Source organism: Tachysurus vachellii, chromosome 4 (assembly GCF_030014155.1).
Source record: "Tachysurus vachellii isolate PV-2020 chromosome 4, HZAU_Pvac_v1, whole genome shotgun sequence".
NCBI lineage: Eukaryota > Metazoa > Chordata > Actinopteri > Siluriformes > Bagridae > Tachysurus > Tachysurus vachellii.
In genome coordinates, this window is record NC_083463.1 from 15266177 (window position 1) to 15284539 (window position 18363).

General features: G+C 39.1%; 2 protein-coding genes across 2 annotated transcripts; one reads left to right on the forward strand and one right to left on the reverse strand.

Moving 5' to 3' along the window:
- The first annotated feature begins 5 nt into the window (after positions 1-5).
- Positions 6-2484, forward strand: gpx1b (glutathione peroxidase 1b). Its single transcript, XM_060867980.1, has 2 exons — positions 6-306; positions 1918-2484. The coding sequence occupies exons 1-2, from the start codon at positions 85-87 to the stop codon at positions 2266-2268; spliced, it is 573 nt and encodes a 190-aa protein (XP_060723963.1). The 5' UTR covers positions 6-84; the 3' UTR covers positions 2269-2484.
- Positions 2485-3952: 1468 nt separating this feature from the next.
- usp4 (ubiquitin specific peptidase 4 (proto-oncogene)) lies at positions 3953-18039 on the reverse strand. The gene is made up of 22 exons (XM_060867979.1): positions 17776-18039; positions 16618-16745; positions 14838-14968; positions 14143-14269; positions 13832-13977; positions 13229-13290; positions 13000-13146; positions 12696-12813; positions 12371-12544; positions 12029-12187; positions 11495-11719; positions 11173-11256; positions 10963-11057; positions 10662-10844; positions 10235-10458; positions 9207-9428; positions 9020-9090; positions 8818-8933; positions 8501-8650; positions 7252-7355; positions 6826-6914; positions 3953-5632 (listed from the first exon to the last, which is right to left on the reverse strand). Exons 1-22 carry the CDS (start codon positions 17922-17924, stop codon positions 5510-5512), a joined length of 3027 nt encoding a protein of 1008 aa, XP_060723962.1. The 5' UTR covers positions 17925-18039; the 3' UTR covers positions 3953-5509.
- Between the last annotated feature and the right edge of the window lie 324 nt (positions 18040-18363).

Consider the following 18363-nt stretch of genomic DNA (forward strand, 5'->3'; position numbering starts at 1 on the left):
CCAGATTAACTTTCGTTCCCTGCTTCTGACTGAGTTCATTCTGTATTCATTCTTTATTAGTTTGTGACTTATTTGCTCATAAACATGGCTACTGCAGAGTCGTTCTATGATTTCACGGTTAAGAAGCTGACAGGAGAGGAGATGAAGTTGTCCTGTTTACAGGGTAACGTGGTGCTCATCGAGAACGTGGCGTCTCTCTGAGGAACAACAACGAGGGATTACACCCAGATGAACGATCTCCATGAGCGCTTTTCGGCGCAGGGACTCGTGATTCTGGGGGTTCCCTGCAACCAGTTTGGCCATCAGGTAAACACACGTCACCTTGTAATGGCTCCTTTCACCAACCGTTTTTGTAATTTGAGAACTTTGGGAGTTTCTGATGCAGTGCGTGTCAAGGTGCGTATCAAGGTGTAGGTGCGCGTCAATGTGCGTATCAAGGTCAATGTGCGTATCAAGGTCAAGGTGCGTATCAACGAAGTCTCTTATTTCAAGGCACTGTTCATGGCACCTGAGCCTTCATATGATTTAAAGTTTTATACTCCATATTAAGGATAAGGTTATCCTTGTTCAGGATATATTACACTAGGAATGTGTGGCCAGTGTAGAAACTTACGGAAGCGTATTGCATTCACTTGAGTAAAAAAAAAAAATAATCTACTCTGTTTTTCTGAATTAACGACTTAATTTTTCAGGGAAAAAATTTTTTTGCTCTGTTTTTCTGAATTAACGACTTAATGTGGATTGCATGGAAGTAAACATGTCCCGCCTTTCAAGTTTTAATCCGGTTTTATTTTACTTTGGGTTTGAGACATTGGGAGATACTGCTGTCTTTTAAGTAATATAAATGGTGTTGTTATTAGTGCATCAACTTTGCGCAGACACCTCAAGACTTTGCGCCTGTTCAGACGAAAAGAACATTCTGATCTGCTTGACGTTGCTGTGTTTCTCCAGGATCAGTTGAGCCGATATAGTATGCTTCACGGTAGCCGTATCACCATTCGTGAAAACCCGTCGATTGCACCATTGATGCAGATCCCATATGGTTTGAGTTTATCATATGAATCAACATGCCATAAAAAGTTCGGGCCTGGATTATGATACAAACGTCACCGAAGACGATTCCGGCGCCTCAGTTGCACTCCATGGAGATCCAGTATTTTCAACAATTGTCTCTTGTGTCACCACATGGCCAGCCTGAATGCATTTCAGATGCATCATCTTATATCCGTGAAGCATACCATATCGGTTCAAGTGATTAAACTTGAAAGGCGGGACATGTTCACTTCCATGCAATCCACATTATGTCGTTGTTAATTCAGAAAAACAGAGCAAAAATTTTTTTTTTCCTGAAAAATTCTCATAATTTTGAGAAGTCGTTAATTCAGAAAAACAGAGTAGATTTTTTTTTTTTTTTACTCAAGTGAATGCAATACGCTTCCGTAGAAACTAATCCTACCTTGACCATGTTAAATTACAACCTTTTTGTATTTAAGTAAACGTTAAGATTACAGATAAAATTCGTTTTGTCTTAAGCAACAAGCCTGGTGTGGAAATAATGTAGTTACCCAAGTGTGCCATTTCCCCATGGGAATATTCTTTCCTGTTTACAAAACAAAGCAAAAAAAAAATCACCGGCTTTGGTCTAAATAGTTCCTCTGAAATTTATCCAGTACAAAGACCTTATTTTTCCCTCATGTTTAGCGGTTTTTTTTTTTTTTTTTGCTTAGTACAAATGAAATTGACAACCCTGATCTGTAAAGATCATCCTTTATGAACATTCACTTTGAAAATGTACTTTTGGACTTTTTTTTTTTTTTTTTTTTAGCCTTGGCTTGACTAAACATGAGATTAGTTTTACCTTTCAGGATTCAGAAACTTTATTGGTTTTAAATCCTTATTCTGTATCATGTCTTTTAGGAAAACTGTAAAAACGAAGAGATCCTGGTGTCTTTGAAATATATCCGTCCCGGAAATGGCTTTGAGCCAAAATTCCAGCTCTTGGAGAAGGTCAACGTGAATGGGAAAGACGCTCACCCACTGTTTGTCTTCCTCAAGGAGAAACTTCCTTTCCCAAGCGATGAACCGACAGCTTTAATGGAAGACCCAAAATGCATCATCTGGAGTCCTGTGTGCAGAAACGACATCTCCTGGAACTTTGAGAAGTTCCTTATTGGCCCAGATGGTGTCCCATTCAAGCGTTACAGCAGAAGATACCTGACCTGTGACCTTGAGGGAGACATAAAGAAGCTTCTGGCCATTGCCAAATAAATTGCCTCTTGTAGTACGGTCTTTCATAGCTGGTTGTGCCATGCTGTGCACGATGCTGCTGTGTTGGGACTCTTACTTTATGACGATGCTCTTTTAAACATTGTGAAGAGCTGTCCGATGCTCTGTAAATGTCCCAACTTTTACACAGTTGCATAGAGCTCATGTATGGCACAACGAGCCCTTTTGTCGACCAATAAATGTTATTTTTTAAGCCTTGAGGTTTGTTGTTTCTTCAGTTCTAATCATTTTTCATTTTGATTTCAGGATCTCCTGCATACATGTAGTGTTCATCAAGGAAACCAGTTCGGATTTTGCAAACCTTATACGATGACCTCACTTAAAGCCAAGCATAGCTAGAAAAAAAATGAAAGTTTAAAATTGAGGCTGTTATTTCTAAAATGAAACCTGCAGTGTGTAAATCTGTCCAGGTAGCCATGTTGAATTGTATAAAGGAAGTGCTCATTATCTAATGCAGGGTGCAAATTTGCAGCATGGAAGCCAGTGCTTGAGACCAAAATATGCTCTCTCTTAGGGACCAGATTAGCTTTATGTAGAAAATTCCTTTGTCATTGTTGCTGTTGATCCAGTTTATGAGAAGCAAGATGATTAAGCTTCTGAGGTTTGGCTAAGTGCTATTGTGTAATGACTTTGCACAACCTGTCTGAAAACCAGAAACTTGCAACACAATATTGCCCAGTGCTTGTAGGTTTGAACAAGATTATTCATAGCAGTGTGCTCAATCAGGACCAAAAGTCTGGATTGGTTAAAAATTTGCTAAGAACTTTCCAAAGAACCCAAATGTCAGTTTCTGTTGCAGTTTAGTTGATTGTTGGGGCTGAAAAAAAAAATCACCTGTATAGCAACAAGGTGTTATTGGTTGCCTAAAATATAGCCTTTTGATTGCCCAAAAACAAATATCACTAAAAGTACAATTGCATTTACTTTCAAGGAGCATTTTATTAGGAACACCTCCGTTTGATCTCAATACAGCTTCCATTCTTCAGGGGATGGATTCCACTGGGAAACATTTAATCGAGTATTTCTGTCTGCAGATGTGCTGCTCAGTAGATGTTTTTTCTTTATTGTACAATTCTAAGCAAACTCTAGAGACAGATGTAGGTAAAAATTCCAGATCATCAGCAATTATAGAAAAAGTCAAACCAGCCTGTCTGGCACCAACAATCATGCCATGGTCAAAAACAATGAGATCATGATTTTCCCCAATCTGATGGATGATGTGAGCGTTAATCAAAGCTGCTGTCCTATCTGTATGATTTTATGCATTGCACTGATTCCATCTGATTTGCTGATTAGATTAGAAGTAGCAGTAATGTGTAGGTGTACTGGTGTTCCTAATAAAGTTCCCAGTGCATGTGGTCAGATGAGATCAACACATCGCAGCTATGAGCACCATTTGTATGGATGATGAAAAAGGGGACTATATACAATGACATCTAAATACAATAGTAGTTCGGTAGAATAGGGCGGTCATGCTTCGCCAAATTTTATCTGTTGGGGTACTGACAACTCAGTACTCAAAAATAATTGCACTACTTATGAAAACCTCTACATAACATCCCCATATGTTTATGCTCAAAATACCACATGCATGTTTTCTCATTCTTATTAAGGGTGCCAATAATTCTAGCACTGAATTCATCATAAACAAGTAAACATCACTGGCTGGTTAGACTTCCAGTCTTTATTGTCTTTTTGAATTGTTTTCAAAATCCTTGCACATATTGCCATTTTAAATATCGACACAAAGAAGATATCCTATTTTGCAGATAGTACATGACTATTTACATCTAGGCAACATTTCTAAAAATGTATCTTTTTAAATGAACAACATGACATTGTAGAAAATGCATTGGCCAGTATGTGATCATTCTAGGCTCCATGTTGTACAATATTGTAGCAGGAAATCAAGCATGTACTCATGACCGCCTGTCAGACTGAAGAGATATAAACACATGGGGACTGACCAACAAGTTGTCATTTTGCAGATTTTCAAGACGCATGCATGCTGCTATTCCACAGAAAAGCATAAGATCAAAGATGCATACTGATGGTAAATTCTTAACATGGAGCAACTGTGTCATGAACACTCTCCAAGAATGTATAAAAAAGGAACTTGAGAATGGTCAGGGTGGCAGGTAGAACAGAGTAATATCGTATTTAATGAATGTGTAAAGCCTCTACAGAACTTCGACTTAAAATTACCTGCCAAGAACTGCAGCCTTTATCAAGTCTTTTAAATTTAGCACCACTCTCGAGCAGTGTCTCGGAGGCTTGCAGAAAGTCCCAGAACACACACACAAAATAAACCTACATAAAAATTCACCAGAGTGGAAGAGTTCAATCAGAAGCACTGAATATTGCAAATGTGGTCTCAACCAAACAATGGCATGTAATAGAAACCTCAGTGCCTTTTCATCAAGCTGGAAACGTAAGTGTACCACTAGATTAATTAAATCCACTCACACGAGCCCCCTTTTAACAGTGTTGGGGCAGAAAGGCAGCTAGTGCTAACATTTCAGTGAGCAGCACAAAAATAAAAATCAGCAGTGTAATCATCAAACTTTATAGATTAGCTTATGCTATCCACTCCAGGCTTCAAGCCTTATAGTGAAGTGTGTGTTAAAGACATGACAAAGTCTCAGTTAAGAAAATCCTCCTCTTTAAAGGTTTTGTGAACAAAGGTATTTTCTGAGCCGACATTATTCCTCACAGGAGGCACACATGTAACTAAACACTTTCCGCATGTAATTTGAGACTGTTTTATTTATTTCCCCTAATGTCTTAATTCTGTATACGTTTCCCTTGCCCGGTCAATCCTATATGACACCAACTCACACAACTTTGGTTGATATAGCACAAAACATTTGGCTTCTTTCTGTATTCCACTGGGTGACAAAAAAAACTGCTTTCATTGCAATACTTTTATACAACTTTTTGAAACATTTCTCACTTTAGGCAAGTCTGAATTTTCATTTTCTTTCTATTTTAAACAAAAGAGCAGTGCAGGGGACAAAGTCATGTCACAATTAAAACTAAGATTTTCACATATTTATCATCATTGTGGTGTATGTATTTTAATCCTTCTCGGCAAGCGTAGGAAACTAAAAGCCGAAAACGCTGGAACTCCATGTCAAAGCGCTGAGAAACCTGGGATGTGAATCGATGATCATTTGTTCATGAAGCTTTTAATTCAGTGCCTGTGCCTTATGACTAATGAGAGTCAGTTGGTGTCCATGTGGTCGTCCAGAGAGTCAGAAGCCCCTCCGAGCGATGCAGAAGGAGTGGATCTGGATGCACCTTCTCCGTCTCGCCGCTGGTAGAAAAGCACGTAGGCTGCCTTTGTCTAAAATAGAGTAGATAACCATATGATTATATTCATACAAAACAGCAGAACAATGATGAATCAAGAGAGGAGCTTAAATTAGATCTACAGCATTTATGGTTGCAGTGTGTAATAACTTTCTGTATAAGTGACTTTAGAGACATGTAACCATAAATTTCTGGTGTGCCCACGTTTTTATTCATGGTGTTAGTACACTGTCTAATAAAATGCTTAACTTGGTACAAGCCAGTTTCTAGCAGGTTTCTTTTGCTGTCAACAATCACTAACTTCTCTCTCACTCATTTATTTACATAATATCCAATCCATATATTGTGTCATATGCTAAAGACAAGAATATGTAGACACTATCACACCCATATGTACTTACTGAACTTCAAGAGTGAGTCCTCTCTTTGATTGAGAATAACTGTTAGAATAAACCTCCACTCTGCTGGGAAGGTTTCTCACTAGATTTTGGAACATGGCTGTCCAAAAAAGCATTAGTGAAGTCAGGTTGGGTGAAGAAGCCTGGAGTGTGCGGTCAGTGTTTCAATTCACCCCAAAGGTGTTAAGTGGGATTGAGGTCAGGGCTCTGGGCACGATATTCTAGTTCCTCAATTCCAACCTTGGCAAACCATGTCTTCATGAACCTCACTTTGTATACAAGAGCATTGTCATACTGGAGCAGGTTTTAGGTTGGTTAGTTCCAGTAAAGGGAATTTGTAATACTCTAATAAAGACATTCTAAACAACCGTGTGCTTTTAACTTTGTGGCAATAGTTTGGGGAAGAACCATTATGAGTGATGGTCAAGTGTACACAACCCTTTAGCCACACGTATGAGAGGAACATACAGTATTGTGCTGAGAAAAGGGTTTTATACCTCTTACACCACAGCAATTTGACAATGCCTATTATTTTATTTGTTAAAAGGATGACATGTTCAGGAAAATCTGTGAAACAAGTTAGTTCTTGGTATAACATCTGTTATAGCATCTATATTGTTCCAAAAACAGACACTTTTTATTTTCTTGAACTTGACAAAAAAAATTTTGCTTCTTGTGACACAGAAAAACTGCAAAACCCTCAGTCCAAGACTTGTGTCAGAGAAAAAAAAAGACAGCTTTGCCTCGGACTGTTCAAGTGCTAACATTGATGCCCGTGTTAGACGCACAAATGTATTCGCTTAAAAGAATGAAACCTTGAAAGTCTTACCACTATCTGATCCTCAGAGGCAGAGGAAACACTGCTGTCATCAAAGTAATACCATTTTTTATCAGCTTTATTCTTAGCATATGCTGTATCTGTAACAGGAAATGAAGAAAATTACTGCTTGAGCAACTAAAACTGTACAATTGAATGTCTTCCTCTTCATCAGGGTAAATACAAGAAATGTACTATTTGCTATGTATGGTCAGATTGTTAGCAAGCATTTCTAAATGTAAATATATAAGCAAAGAGACCTGATCATTTTTACAATAGGGAAGAATTAATAATACAAAAATAAGAACACTTCTAAAAAGGCTCTCTGCCACAGTGACCAGGATAAAATGGATAAATATTAACTTGCTCTGGGGGTCACCGCACTGTAGAGGAAGTAAGTGTTTCAACAAGAGCAAAGAATGCTAACAGAAAACTCACAGTGGCCTCCTCCCATTCCTCCATAGTGGTTGGAGACAGCAACAAGGTCATATACATATGGCTCAGCTGTAGGGTTGCAGACAAATTCAGACATGTTCAGATCTCTGTGGGATGACATGAGGCATCATTGCATTAGCACCACAGCAAAAGGCTCATAAAACATCTGTATTAGCAGCAAGATGCCTTCATGGGAAAGTTCAAGCACTAAACCAAATGACTGTACAGTATAAACATTCGACCTTTCCCAACTGAAAGGGTCTTTGAAACAATTCAGATTTGTTTAAAATAGCTGATAACAGAAAAGCAGCACCTGTGTCCTTGTTCATTTGCTCAGAACATTGAGAAACAAATTAAACATTGAGTGGGCAGAAAGGAGAAGTAGTGCTTCTGCTCACTTGCTGAATTCCCTCACAAAAAAAAACAGTCAACATGTTTAACAGGAACAGAAAAGCACTTCAGCTAAAATACCATTTTTACACAATTTTTAGCAGTATGCATGGTTTGTATTTGTAAAATGCACAAAGTTTCAACAAGCTTAATTAATTTTTTTAATAAATCCTGTATGTACCTCCCAAAAAAGATTTGCAGTTAACACTGTGGAGGTCGTGATTGCACTTCAATCATTTAAAGTGATCCGGATGTCTAATAAGATTATCCTCTAACAAACATATTCAATGGATTCTAAAATGACAAATATGCATAAATATAAGGCTGAGGGAGTCAAAAACCTAAGCAAATGGAAATTATACAAATATATAATATTATAAAAATGCCTTAGTCTAGACATGGAATATTTAAAACAAAGTGAACCTGCAGCACATAATTATGCAATTCCGATCAGAGAAGTGCCAGAGCGGATGCTATTTTAAAGAGCTGATCTATTATTTATTCACAAAGCATGGCCCAAAAATAATCCTACGAATGTTTTTTCCACTGTGTGATTATATGCAAATGCTCTCACAACAAACCTGTGACAATATTAAACAGCTAGATTCGACAGTACTGCACTCAATATTACACACGTACATCTGTCTGAACATCTTGCTGCCATCTGGTGGAGAAACTGATCTTCTAAAACGAGCTCATTTGAGAGTCTCATCACTTCAAACATAAAATCATCTATAACTGGTATGAACCTTTAGCAGGTATCAGGTAAACCACTTAAATGCTCATAGTAATGAAGAAAGAGGCTTTATGCATTTAAGTCAAGAAACACAAATGTTCCTGTGTGTAGTTAATACTGTCTGACCTGATGGGGAAATCAACCACTGTATCCAGTTTGTCTCTCCAGCAGCGGTTGTAGGAGAAACGTTTCAGATGAACCACCAGAATGCGGGGTAGGGACCACAGATCAAACTTCTTTGTAGCCTGCTGGTGCTTCTTACAGGTGGGGCAATACCTGTACAGTGAAAAATGGCACTAATCGTTTCTCTACAGCTCACAATTATTTTACCAGAAACAAGCAATATCGAATCCCCACCCCCCACCCAACAGTCACTAGATGAATTGGATCACTATCTACATTCTAGCAGTGTGGTGCTGTTAATTTTAGGTGAAAGCATCTACCATGGATCATGCTCTCCCAGAGTCTCCATGGTAGTGAAGAGTTCAATGCATTCCCTCAGAGCCACTGTGGCCTTCTTCTTCTGAGCTTGCATCATGCTCTCGTGCTTCTCGTAAGCCTTGAAAGTGAGACAGCAAAGCTGAAACCATTCTGAAGGGAACATCATTACGACTTTACTGAAAACAACATATAAACTATACTAACCTCTGCCTCCTGGTCATTGTAGCACAGTCTTTTGGTTTCTGAGTCCCAGTCAATGGCTATTGTGGAATGTGCTGTAAAGATTTTTCTGGGTCATTTTATTGGTTTACTGTTTTGTTGGTTATTCTAATATTCAGATCTCTATAATAGATAAAAAATAAAAGATATGACACAAAAGAAAATGAGTTACATGTGAGTTTGAGGATGTTGCCAGCTAAGGGACTTATGTTAGCCGTGCCATAGGAGTTCACCATGCTAAAAGAGAAAAGTTTTGGCCGGGAAGTGCAAGTCTTTCCAGTAGTAGTTACGGGTCCACTATCAGGATCAGATTTCTCGTCCTCCTTATCTACAGTCTCTGACTGGCTGCTTTCTGGATCTGGGCTCACCTGGTGGTCCATAGCCTCCACCTCACCTGTAAATATACAAAAAATAAATATGACTGAAAAACTCTGTTAAAGAAAAGACTGCAAAAGAAATGTTGCCAGCTGTTTGTAAATATACGTTTTTACTGTTGCCAGTTGTTTTTTGAATCAATGAATGGTTTAATCAATAAATCAACAAACTAATGATTTAATCAAATCACTGAAAAAAAACTGAAATAACTCCAAAATACAGGCTGTGTTTAAAAACATACTTTTCTCTTCGTTTTTGCCTTCCGTCCACACTGAGATGGCATTTTTGTCAACAAAACCAGAACTTTTTAAAAACGCTCTCCAAAGTGGATACATTTAACAACTGCGTCAAATGACTACAATTGTGTCATCGTTTCTGAAAGCCTCTGTTTTCGCATTGCAGTGTGGCCTGCAAAAACAAAGGCTTTCGGAAACGATGACAACTGTAGTCATGGGATGCAGACAGCAGTACAGCATTTGTTGTGTTTTCTCTCTGTTTTGACAGCCTTGTTAAAGATTAATGTCAGTTTGCAAATACTCCAGATTACAGCACAGTCTGGAGTATAAATAATGAAGAAATAAGTAAATAAAGGCCAGGCAGAAATGACTTACTTCGAGGTGTCTTACATTTTACACATGCACAGTACAGGGGGTGTAAGGGTTAGCAGACATTTCAGTGTAGATGAGAAGCCTTTTGAAAACGGAAGAGTGTACATTTTTAAATGAGAACAACGTTTTTCAAATGAATCCGGATTAGTTTAGACATAGTCACAGACTATGCTTCAGCCCTCCACTCAAACCCGAACTTAATAAATAAATTCCTCACCATCACACACTTCGTTGGGCCCATTGGATGTGTTCGAGTGGTTGCTGCCCGTGGTAGAACAAGCAGTGCCAGATGCCGCGTTGGATATTGCGCCGCTACAGCCACTTAGCCCTGCATTGTGGCTAGACCCTAAATCTCCACTGTCTGATTGGCTGCTAGAGGACGTAGCTGTAGCAAACACTCTGCTCTCTATCATGGTACCCTGTGAGTGTTTCACATAACGGCTACAGAAACAAAGGAAAAAGAACCTTTAGTATTGGTGATGTTTGATCATCAAATTAAGAAGTTTCAAAAGACCATACGCCTCTTACAGGCATAGACCCATATACCATACACACTATAAATCTGTTCCCAGTGAAATAAATTACATTCAAGAAGGTAGGAGCTCAAACAAACAGGCTCAAACAATTTCTTGGGGAACACCAACCTAATCCTTTCCATTACACACTCATACAGTGTGTCTGGGGTAAGGTTGTGGCGAGGAACAGTGATAAAAAATGGCTGCCCAAAAAGCATGGTGCACGAGGAGCCTCCGCTGTGCTTTACATCTCTCTCCCTGAAGTATACTGGCAGATTCATCCGTTCACTGTCCTCCTCAATCACCTCATAGCTAAAACACATGCATAGAGTAGGACAGCAGTCAGAGTCTCAAGCCGATGAAATAGGCAAAGCACACAAGTTGGCTTCAGTAGTTGAATACATTAAATAAGGTCAAATACATGACTCACATAAAGATGTCATCTTTTTCCATAATTTGGTTGAGACCTTCATCCTTTCTGTAAATTTTATGGAATCTGTGATTGTAAACATCAGCTACAACCATCTAGACAAGATAAACAAAAAGGCACAAAGCAGACACAAATTACATACAAACAGCTGAAGGTAAAAAATGACAATATGAAGTTTAAGAGAAACAGAAAATCTTGTTCAAGTCTCACATTCTCTGCAGGAACTCCAGACAGCTTGGCCAATGCACTGCACAAGTCTGTTACTGTACCTAGTTTAGGGACCACCAGACGAAACTGGGAGAGATGGAGAATAAAGAGGGAAGATCGTGAAGGAATATATTTGATCCTACCTACATACATGCTAACACCATCTGTAAAAGCTGATCATTTGCAAATATGCAACAAAACAAAATTCAAGGTCCAAGGTCAATGCTATCTCAGGAGACAATATACATTTTATAGTACATTATACAACACATCAGTTTAAAGAATAAAAGCAGGCTGAAACTAGAAAAATGCTCTGGACACATACTTGCATGGGTCTGGACTGAGGGTCGCTGCGGACCAGGAACACTTCCATGGTGCGATCTTTCTTCATGGGCAGTGGTAGTGTGAGGTAGCAGAAAGGGTCAAAAGTCACAGACACTTTGGCACAATCAGGGCAGACCAGTGTGGACTTGAACAGGCCATGGAAGATATCCACTATGATGGAATCATTACGTAGCCGATGGTTCTTCCATGCCTCTTTAGCCACAATCTGTCAAAAAAAACACATAAGATTATAGATTCCCCATATGCAGAATGAATATAACAACATCACTGTGGTTAGATAGACCAGATGTTTACATTGTTGTGGTTGTCCCATTGCTTATAAACAAACACAAATATACATAACATTCACATATGCTTACACACAGGCAACATATGTAGACTAACAGACTAACAAATGTTTTGTTACATCATGACAGAAAGCAAGAAAAACATTCACTATTGATATTGAGGGCCTGTGAGGATCACAATCCATAATTGCAAATCATAAAGTATTTCATAACAGTTTGTGAAATACCTCATCTGGTCTGCCCTCTGCATCTCTCAAGGCCAAGTAAGGTTTCTTTTTGACACGGTTCAGATCTTCGTGTAGGCCGTCAAGCAAGAAGGCCAGAAGCTCCTGAGAGTCCTGCTGCTGGTACCCTGAGAACTGTGGGGCAAAACGTCCAACCTGTGTCTGTGCACAAGAGACAACATCAATCGCAATGAGCACCATCAACACAGCACTGGTTAAAAACATTTCATCTTTCCACTATGCCAAATGTTGGAGCCTTCTAGCCTGGGCATGACATTTTGACAATCAAACACACAGTTAAAGAACTAAAAATCTAACAGCATAGCTTGTTTTTGAATGGTTTACTTTAAAAGTGCGGGGAGCCACATAGCTGCTCCTGCTGAGCCACATCTGTTTGATCAAGTCTGCAAAGGCCTCTGCGATCTCCCCTCGCATTCCTAAGAGATTTTCTCGGTTGATCTCAGCTTCATACTGGTCCTCCAGAAAATATTCTGTCAGTGGGGGCAAATTGCTCAGACACTGGAAAACATAAACAAGGAATACGCAGCATTTCAATACAAAAACAGGATTGTAGGAGTACAAATGCACATCATAAACATCAGGTTACTTAGGACTTGGGTGTGTAAAGACCATCGTCATTAGATAGAAGTTTTGTAGTGCATGTATGTACCTGGAGTGCAGAGTTCATAAAGCAGGTGTTGCCCAAATTGCTGAGTCCACACAGGCCAGGCTGAGAGGCAGATTCTCTATAACTGTAGGATGAGCTGTACGAGCTGTATCCTCCCAATCTGCAGAACAGCAGCAGCATAAACAGCAATATAAATATGTATAAATAACAAACAGGAAACGGCTGAATGATTGGTTAGGAGGTTCTGATGATCTATGATAAAACAAGAAAAAGTCAACTAAATTCAGTGTAAATATTCCGATTGTATTTTGACAATAAACTAAGTAAATGTGACGCAAGAACAGACCTGATTCCTCCAGATGTGCTGTTGTTCAGCATGTAGCTCGAGTTGCTGCTGCTGTCTCCATTGGTCACTGTGGAAGAAATAGTGGCAGAGGAATTGGAGGACAGCTTTGGTGATGTTGTGAAAGTCCTTGAGGTGGCTGTACTGGACCTGAAATTAAGCAAAATATTGAACAAATAATGTTCCGTATCAACTACTGTAAAGGTGTTAAGGTAAATCTGAACATACGCACTTGGTATGAGAGGCTTGTCTGGGCCACGTCCCATCTTCATTCTTTCTCTCAATCACAAGTACCTGAGGTTAAACAGATGAACTTTAGAAATAAAAGAATAAAAGAAAGAAACTGAAGCAGACGCACAGTCTATTGAATCTGCTTAACTGCTGTGATGTTCAGACAAACCTTTCACAACATTTCACAAGGCAAATAAAAACCAAAACTGATTCTCTGTTCAGACTGTAGTCAAATGTATTTGCATATTGCTAATTAGTTGTCATATTTGCAGTCTTGGCAAACATCTGAGTAATGTGGGGCAGACAAAATATAGGATACTGGGTGTAGTAGAGGTAGACCATGTGGTCTTAAAACAGTATAGTTATTGGTAAATATTAGTTTTCAAAAATTCAAAAACAAAAATTTGTTTGATTATTCAATTCTGCAGTTATGTGAGGGTCTAGCTATTGAATATATGTTTACTGTCTATGATTCTCCCCTGTCCTGCCTTTCTGCTGGTTTTCCTCTGTGTTGTTCTGGTGTAAAAAAATCATATGTAATATAACTGAACTGTATGTTTAAGATGTATAAACAGGAGGGTTAAAGCCGTAGGCAAACACCTACCTGGCCCTGAAAAAGCCCGGCATCCTGCACTGTGCTGTCCGGCTTGTTTAACTGCTCATAAGTGTTACTCATGTACTTGTTCCACAACCGAGTCTCCTTTTCTGATGGGATATTGAAGAGAGTTCTCATCTCTTTCTCAATGGTATCTAAAGCAGGACAACAAATCATTAGAAAATGTATACAGTTTCCAGGGTGTCTGCAGATATCCTCATTACAACTGTAAATAATTTAAATACTAATTTGTAGCAGAGACGTAGTTTCAGTTTGTTTGAAATCGCTGTGAAATCTAAAGTTAAAGCTGATGCTCATACCTATAGTATCAGCTTTGCTGAAATGGCGAGTGACCACATTTTCCATGTTGTCATTCTCGCACAGGTTTAGCTCCAGCAGATAGACTTCCACTTTACAATGCTTCACAAACATGCCATGCTCAACGACCTAGGGAAGAGGGGGGAGAGGACTCAAATATAATTCTGAGAAATTCACATTTGCATAGTTAGATGTAGTATGTAAATATATTTATAAATATATATAGTTATGTATGTAAAGTTAAAAGCATTGGGCCCTATGAGATTTTGGCTGGAGATGATCAAAAGCAAGACTTTTGGTTTTCACTTTTTAAGTTATCATTTGTAAATAAAGTGTAACAATGTAGTCATACCCATAATTAGATTTGTTTCTTTTATTCCCATGCTAGAGTACATTTTTAATACACAGAACAACTTGTACAATGCCAAAAAGCCCAAAAAAAGCATTGCAATGAAAGCTAATTACATCTAATGATTGAAAGACTTTTACTGTGTATTCCTGAATTGGGGGAAATGTTAGTTTTTCAGTCTTATTTAGATCTTAAAGCCCTAGATGCTTCAATCTTTTAATCATCATCACACAAGCCTAATGCACAAACTAAAAACAGCTCCACACTTGCTAACAGACAAAAAAACAAAAAACAAAACCGGTTTTATGCAATGTCAAAAAGTACACCCTTGCAAAGGAAGCATGTTACCTTCCTGACGATGGGCTGCTGTCCTTCTAGACATCCGTACCAGCTGACGAGGTTACTCCATGCTTCTGTAGGCACTAGGACATAATCTAACTCATCTATGAGATGTTCCTTCAGCGCTTGGGTTTCCTGGTCTGCGAGACAAATGAGGGGAAGATCACATTATGGCTGCTGAACTGCCTGTATAATGCCTTGTGGTCAATATGCCTACAGTCAGAATTTGTAAACTGGACCAGTTTTATTTACAGCTAAACTTTTTATTTGTATACATTTGCATGTTTGCGTTCTGCTTTATTGTTTTGCTATTTTTTGGTCATTTGTATGCTGGTTGTCAAAGTTGTGGCAGAGCTCCAGGCCTAAACTTGAGCGGTTTCCTCAGGCCTCTGTCTGCTCTTTGCTGCATTTCAGTGATTTTTTTCATTGATGTCAGAGCTTTTATGGGGTCATCCTGGGTAGTCTCTGTGCTGCTTTGGCTAGATAAATATTATGCAAAAGAATGGGGAGTTGGTTGACAATGACAAATATCTTGGCAGGCTGGACTAGGATGCCAACATGGAGGCTGTGATTGACAGATTACTTCCTGAGCTCCCGTCCTTTAATGTTTGCTGAAAGCAGTAAGTCAGAGCTCTTCTGCCAGTCTGTTGTGCAAGTGCTGTCTTATGTGCTGCAATATGCTGGAGCAGGAGAAGCAAAGAACCAAAAAAAAAATCCTTGTGGCCATCCTGGACAATAAATAACATCTCCATAGATTATTGTTAAAACAGCAGAGCATGTCAGCAACAGACTCATTCAGCTGTACTTTTTAAAGTACAAACGTTTGTGCATGTGTGTATTACTATATAAAACACACACGTATATACGTTTTTTTTAATCCACAGTGATCATCCTCTATAACATTTCATCACTAGTCTGAGATAAATCAGAGTATGTTATGTTTACAGTCACAGCATTTTTTATTATTATATTGTTCTACCTCTCTGCAGTACTTGTTACATCTGACACTACTCCACAGTAGAACTGTGTATTGGTATGTGATGCACTGTCTCTGAAATTTCACACTGGGCAGTGTGATTGTTACCGGCACCCCCACAAAGTTGGTCTGTTTTCAGACTCGCTGTGTCCATCTTTTGTCACCACAAACAAGCACAGAATACAGAATGTGGCATTTTTTTTTACTATTATGTGCAGCAGACTGAACAACATTTGCATCAATTTGAGCTGCTGGCTTTGGGCAACTCAAAAGTATTGCTGTCCAAGACGTTTTTTTTTTTTACTTCGAAACAACATTGCTCACATGTTCTGTTGAGCCGAGACTCATTTAAATCCTTCACATTCTTGAGTTTTGTTTTGAATTCTTTCCATAATTTCCCCTGAATAAGGCAGCTCACCTATTCTGTGTCCTGCAACATTCCTCTGCCAATCATTGTACATTTGTGTAGTAAAAATGAATGATGTCATTGTCTAAAGCATGTGAGCAGGTTACTTTACTTCCTGAACAAGTGCAGCTGTGAGTATGAGTTGAGTTCATATTCCGTGTGTCCCTACACAGCTCCAGTACAACTGGTTTACTGTCAGTTTCACTAAAAAAAAAAAAAATCTAATCACGGTTAGAGAAAAATCTTCCTGTAATGCAGCTCAGCCATTGCAGAATTTGGGCAAACTAAACACACACTTACTACTTTCTTAGTTAAATGGCTATCTTCACTACAATTGCTGATAACTCACTATATAAATGCACTATACTATTTTTCCAGTGAAAAACTTTTACAGTTGGAAGTCTTACCTGAAAAAAGCCCAGAGTTGTCGATGGGTCCAGGATACAAGTTGTGTTCTCCGACATTGTACAAATCCCAGCTATCAAAACCCACATATTTTTTCCACTGTTTGAACCATCGGCTGTCAATCAAAAACCTACACAAGACATTCACAATGGGCAAAGATTGTCAATCAAAAAAGAAAGAAAGAATGAAAAAAAGAAAATCGTGGGCTGTCATCACTGAAGTCTTAATCTGCTTTTTAAATTGATTCCTGTTCCCACCAGATAACCTGGTATTTAAAGCAGGTGACTTGTTTGAACTGTACACAAGTAAACTTTCTAAGTAAAGCCGGACCCTGAGAGGTGATATTTAATTAGACTAGTTAATTTACTAGACTATCCCTTTCGATTATAATCTTATAATAGCGCACAAAGATCTGACTTTGCTATTTAAAATGTCTGATGCTGATCTGTTTTGCTGTCACAGTGTCTGGGTGTTATCCAGTGCCCATGACAAAGCAGTAGCAAAGCTAACCACAGCTAGCCTAGGTACTAAAATGACTAACAAGTAATAGCTGAGTACGTGGCAACAAATACAATCCAAAAAGTTTATTTGCCTGTTTAACAGCAAAGAATTTACTGTCCAAAACTAACAAAATTCGACCGTCGCAAGCCTGGTAAAAGTAGCAGCTAAGCTAGCATGCTAGCGAGCCGACAATGAAGCTATCTAAATTGTTTAATACATTTAAAAGTAAAACAACAACAGTCCCTGGCTTAGTATATTATGATTTAAAGAACTTTGTTTTCAGGAGCCGGTGTTTTAACATGCGAATTTAAGCCCTTCTTTTGGCTAATGACATGCTAACAACATGCTAGCCGATAACACGGTTAACCAGGATGCTAATATTCGCCCAGCTACGCCGCTGGATGTGCCTTATTTTAGCAAATAACATGCTGGGGAAAAAACAAACCACTAAAATGTTGTTATAGTAATTAATTAACTTCGCGTGTCAACCTTATTAGCGTGTGTGCTGTTTGTTATTCAACAACCGTAGCAGGCTAACCGTTAGCCTGACCTGAAGTGACGGAAGCGGGGTTCGGCACCACTGAGCTAGCACACACTCGGTCAGAACTACTACACGCGTTTGGATCGCAAGCTAGCTAACTTTCAGTTAAATCTCTTACCACTCGTCTCCTTTTCGGAGTGTAGTTTTCAGAAGAGTTCCGATGGTCTGCTTTTGACTATCGATTGAAGGTAGCGGGGTTTGGGCAGGCACGGGCTCCGCGACAGGCTCTGCGGCGTTGCCCGGCTCGGGTCCACCTCCCTCCGCCATGGCGCACTGAGTGGAACCGCTGAGGGCGAGTGCAGCTGGTGGAGACGCGCTAGTGTGGCTAAGCTAACTAAAGACGCGCGCGCACACACGCGCACCTCCTCTGATTTGCAGTCACACGCATTAGATAGTAGAACTGCGTCACTTGTATATTCATTAACCTTTCTCCACACACAAAATAGCTTTCATAAAAATTAACCCAGAATGAGAAGTATCATATTTATCATCACAGACGTCCAGTACTGAGCTAATGCTAATGGGGGTTTGCTTTAAAAAAATGCACTTTGTACAACATTAGTTAAAATAGAATTGTCTATTGAAAACGCATACAAACGCTTACTGAAAAGACTTGCTGACTTTGAACCTAAACAATGCCGAGGAAAGAAAATAAATAAACCATTGCAACCGTTACCATGATTCTGTTTATAGTTGCTGACAGACT

Excerpts from the sequence above, each read along its gene's own strand:
- usp4 (XM_060867979.1), bottom strand. The coding sequence starts at position 17,924 with ATGGCGGAGGGAGGTGGACCCGAGCCGGGCAACGCCGCAGAGCCTGTC. Across the intron at positions 13,978-14,142 it reads CAGCAAAGCTGATACTATAG|ATACCATTGAGAAAGAGATG; the intron begins GTATGAGCATCA and ends GTCCTGCTTTAG. Across the intron at positions 13,291-13,831 it reads CCGGGCTTTTTCAGGGCCAG|GTACTTGTGATTGAGAGAAA; the intron begins GTAGGTGTTTGC and ends GTTTAACCTCAG.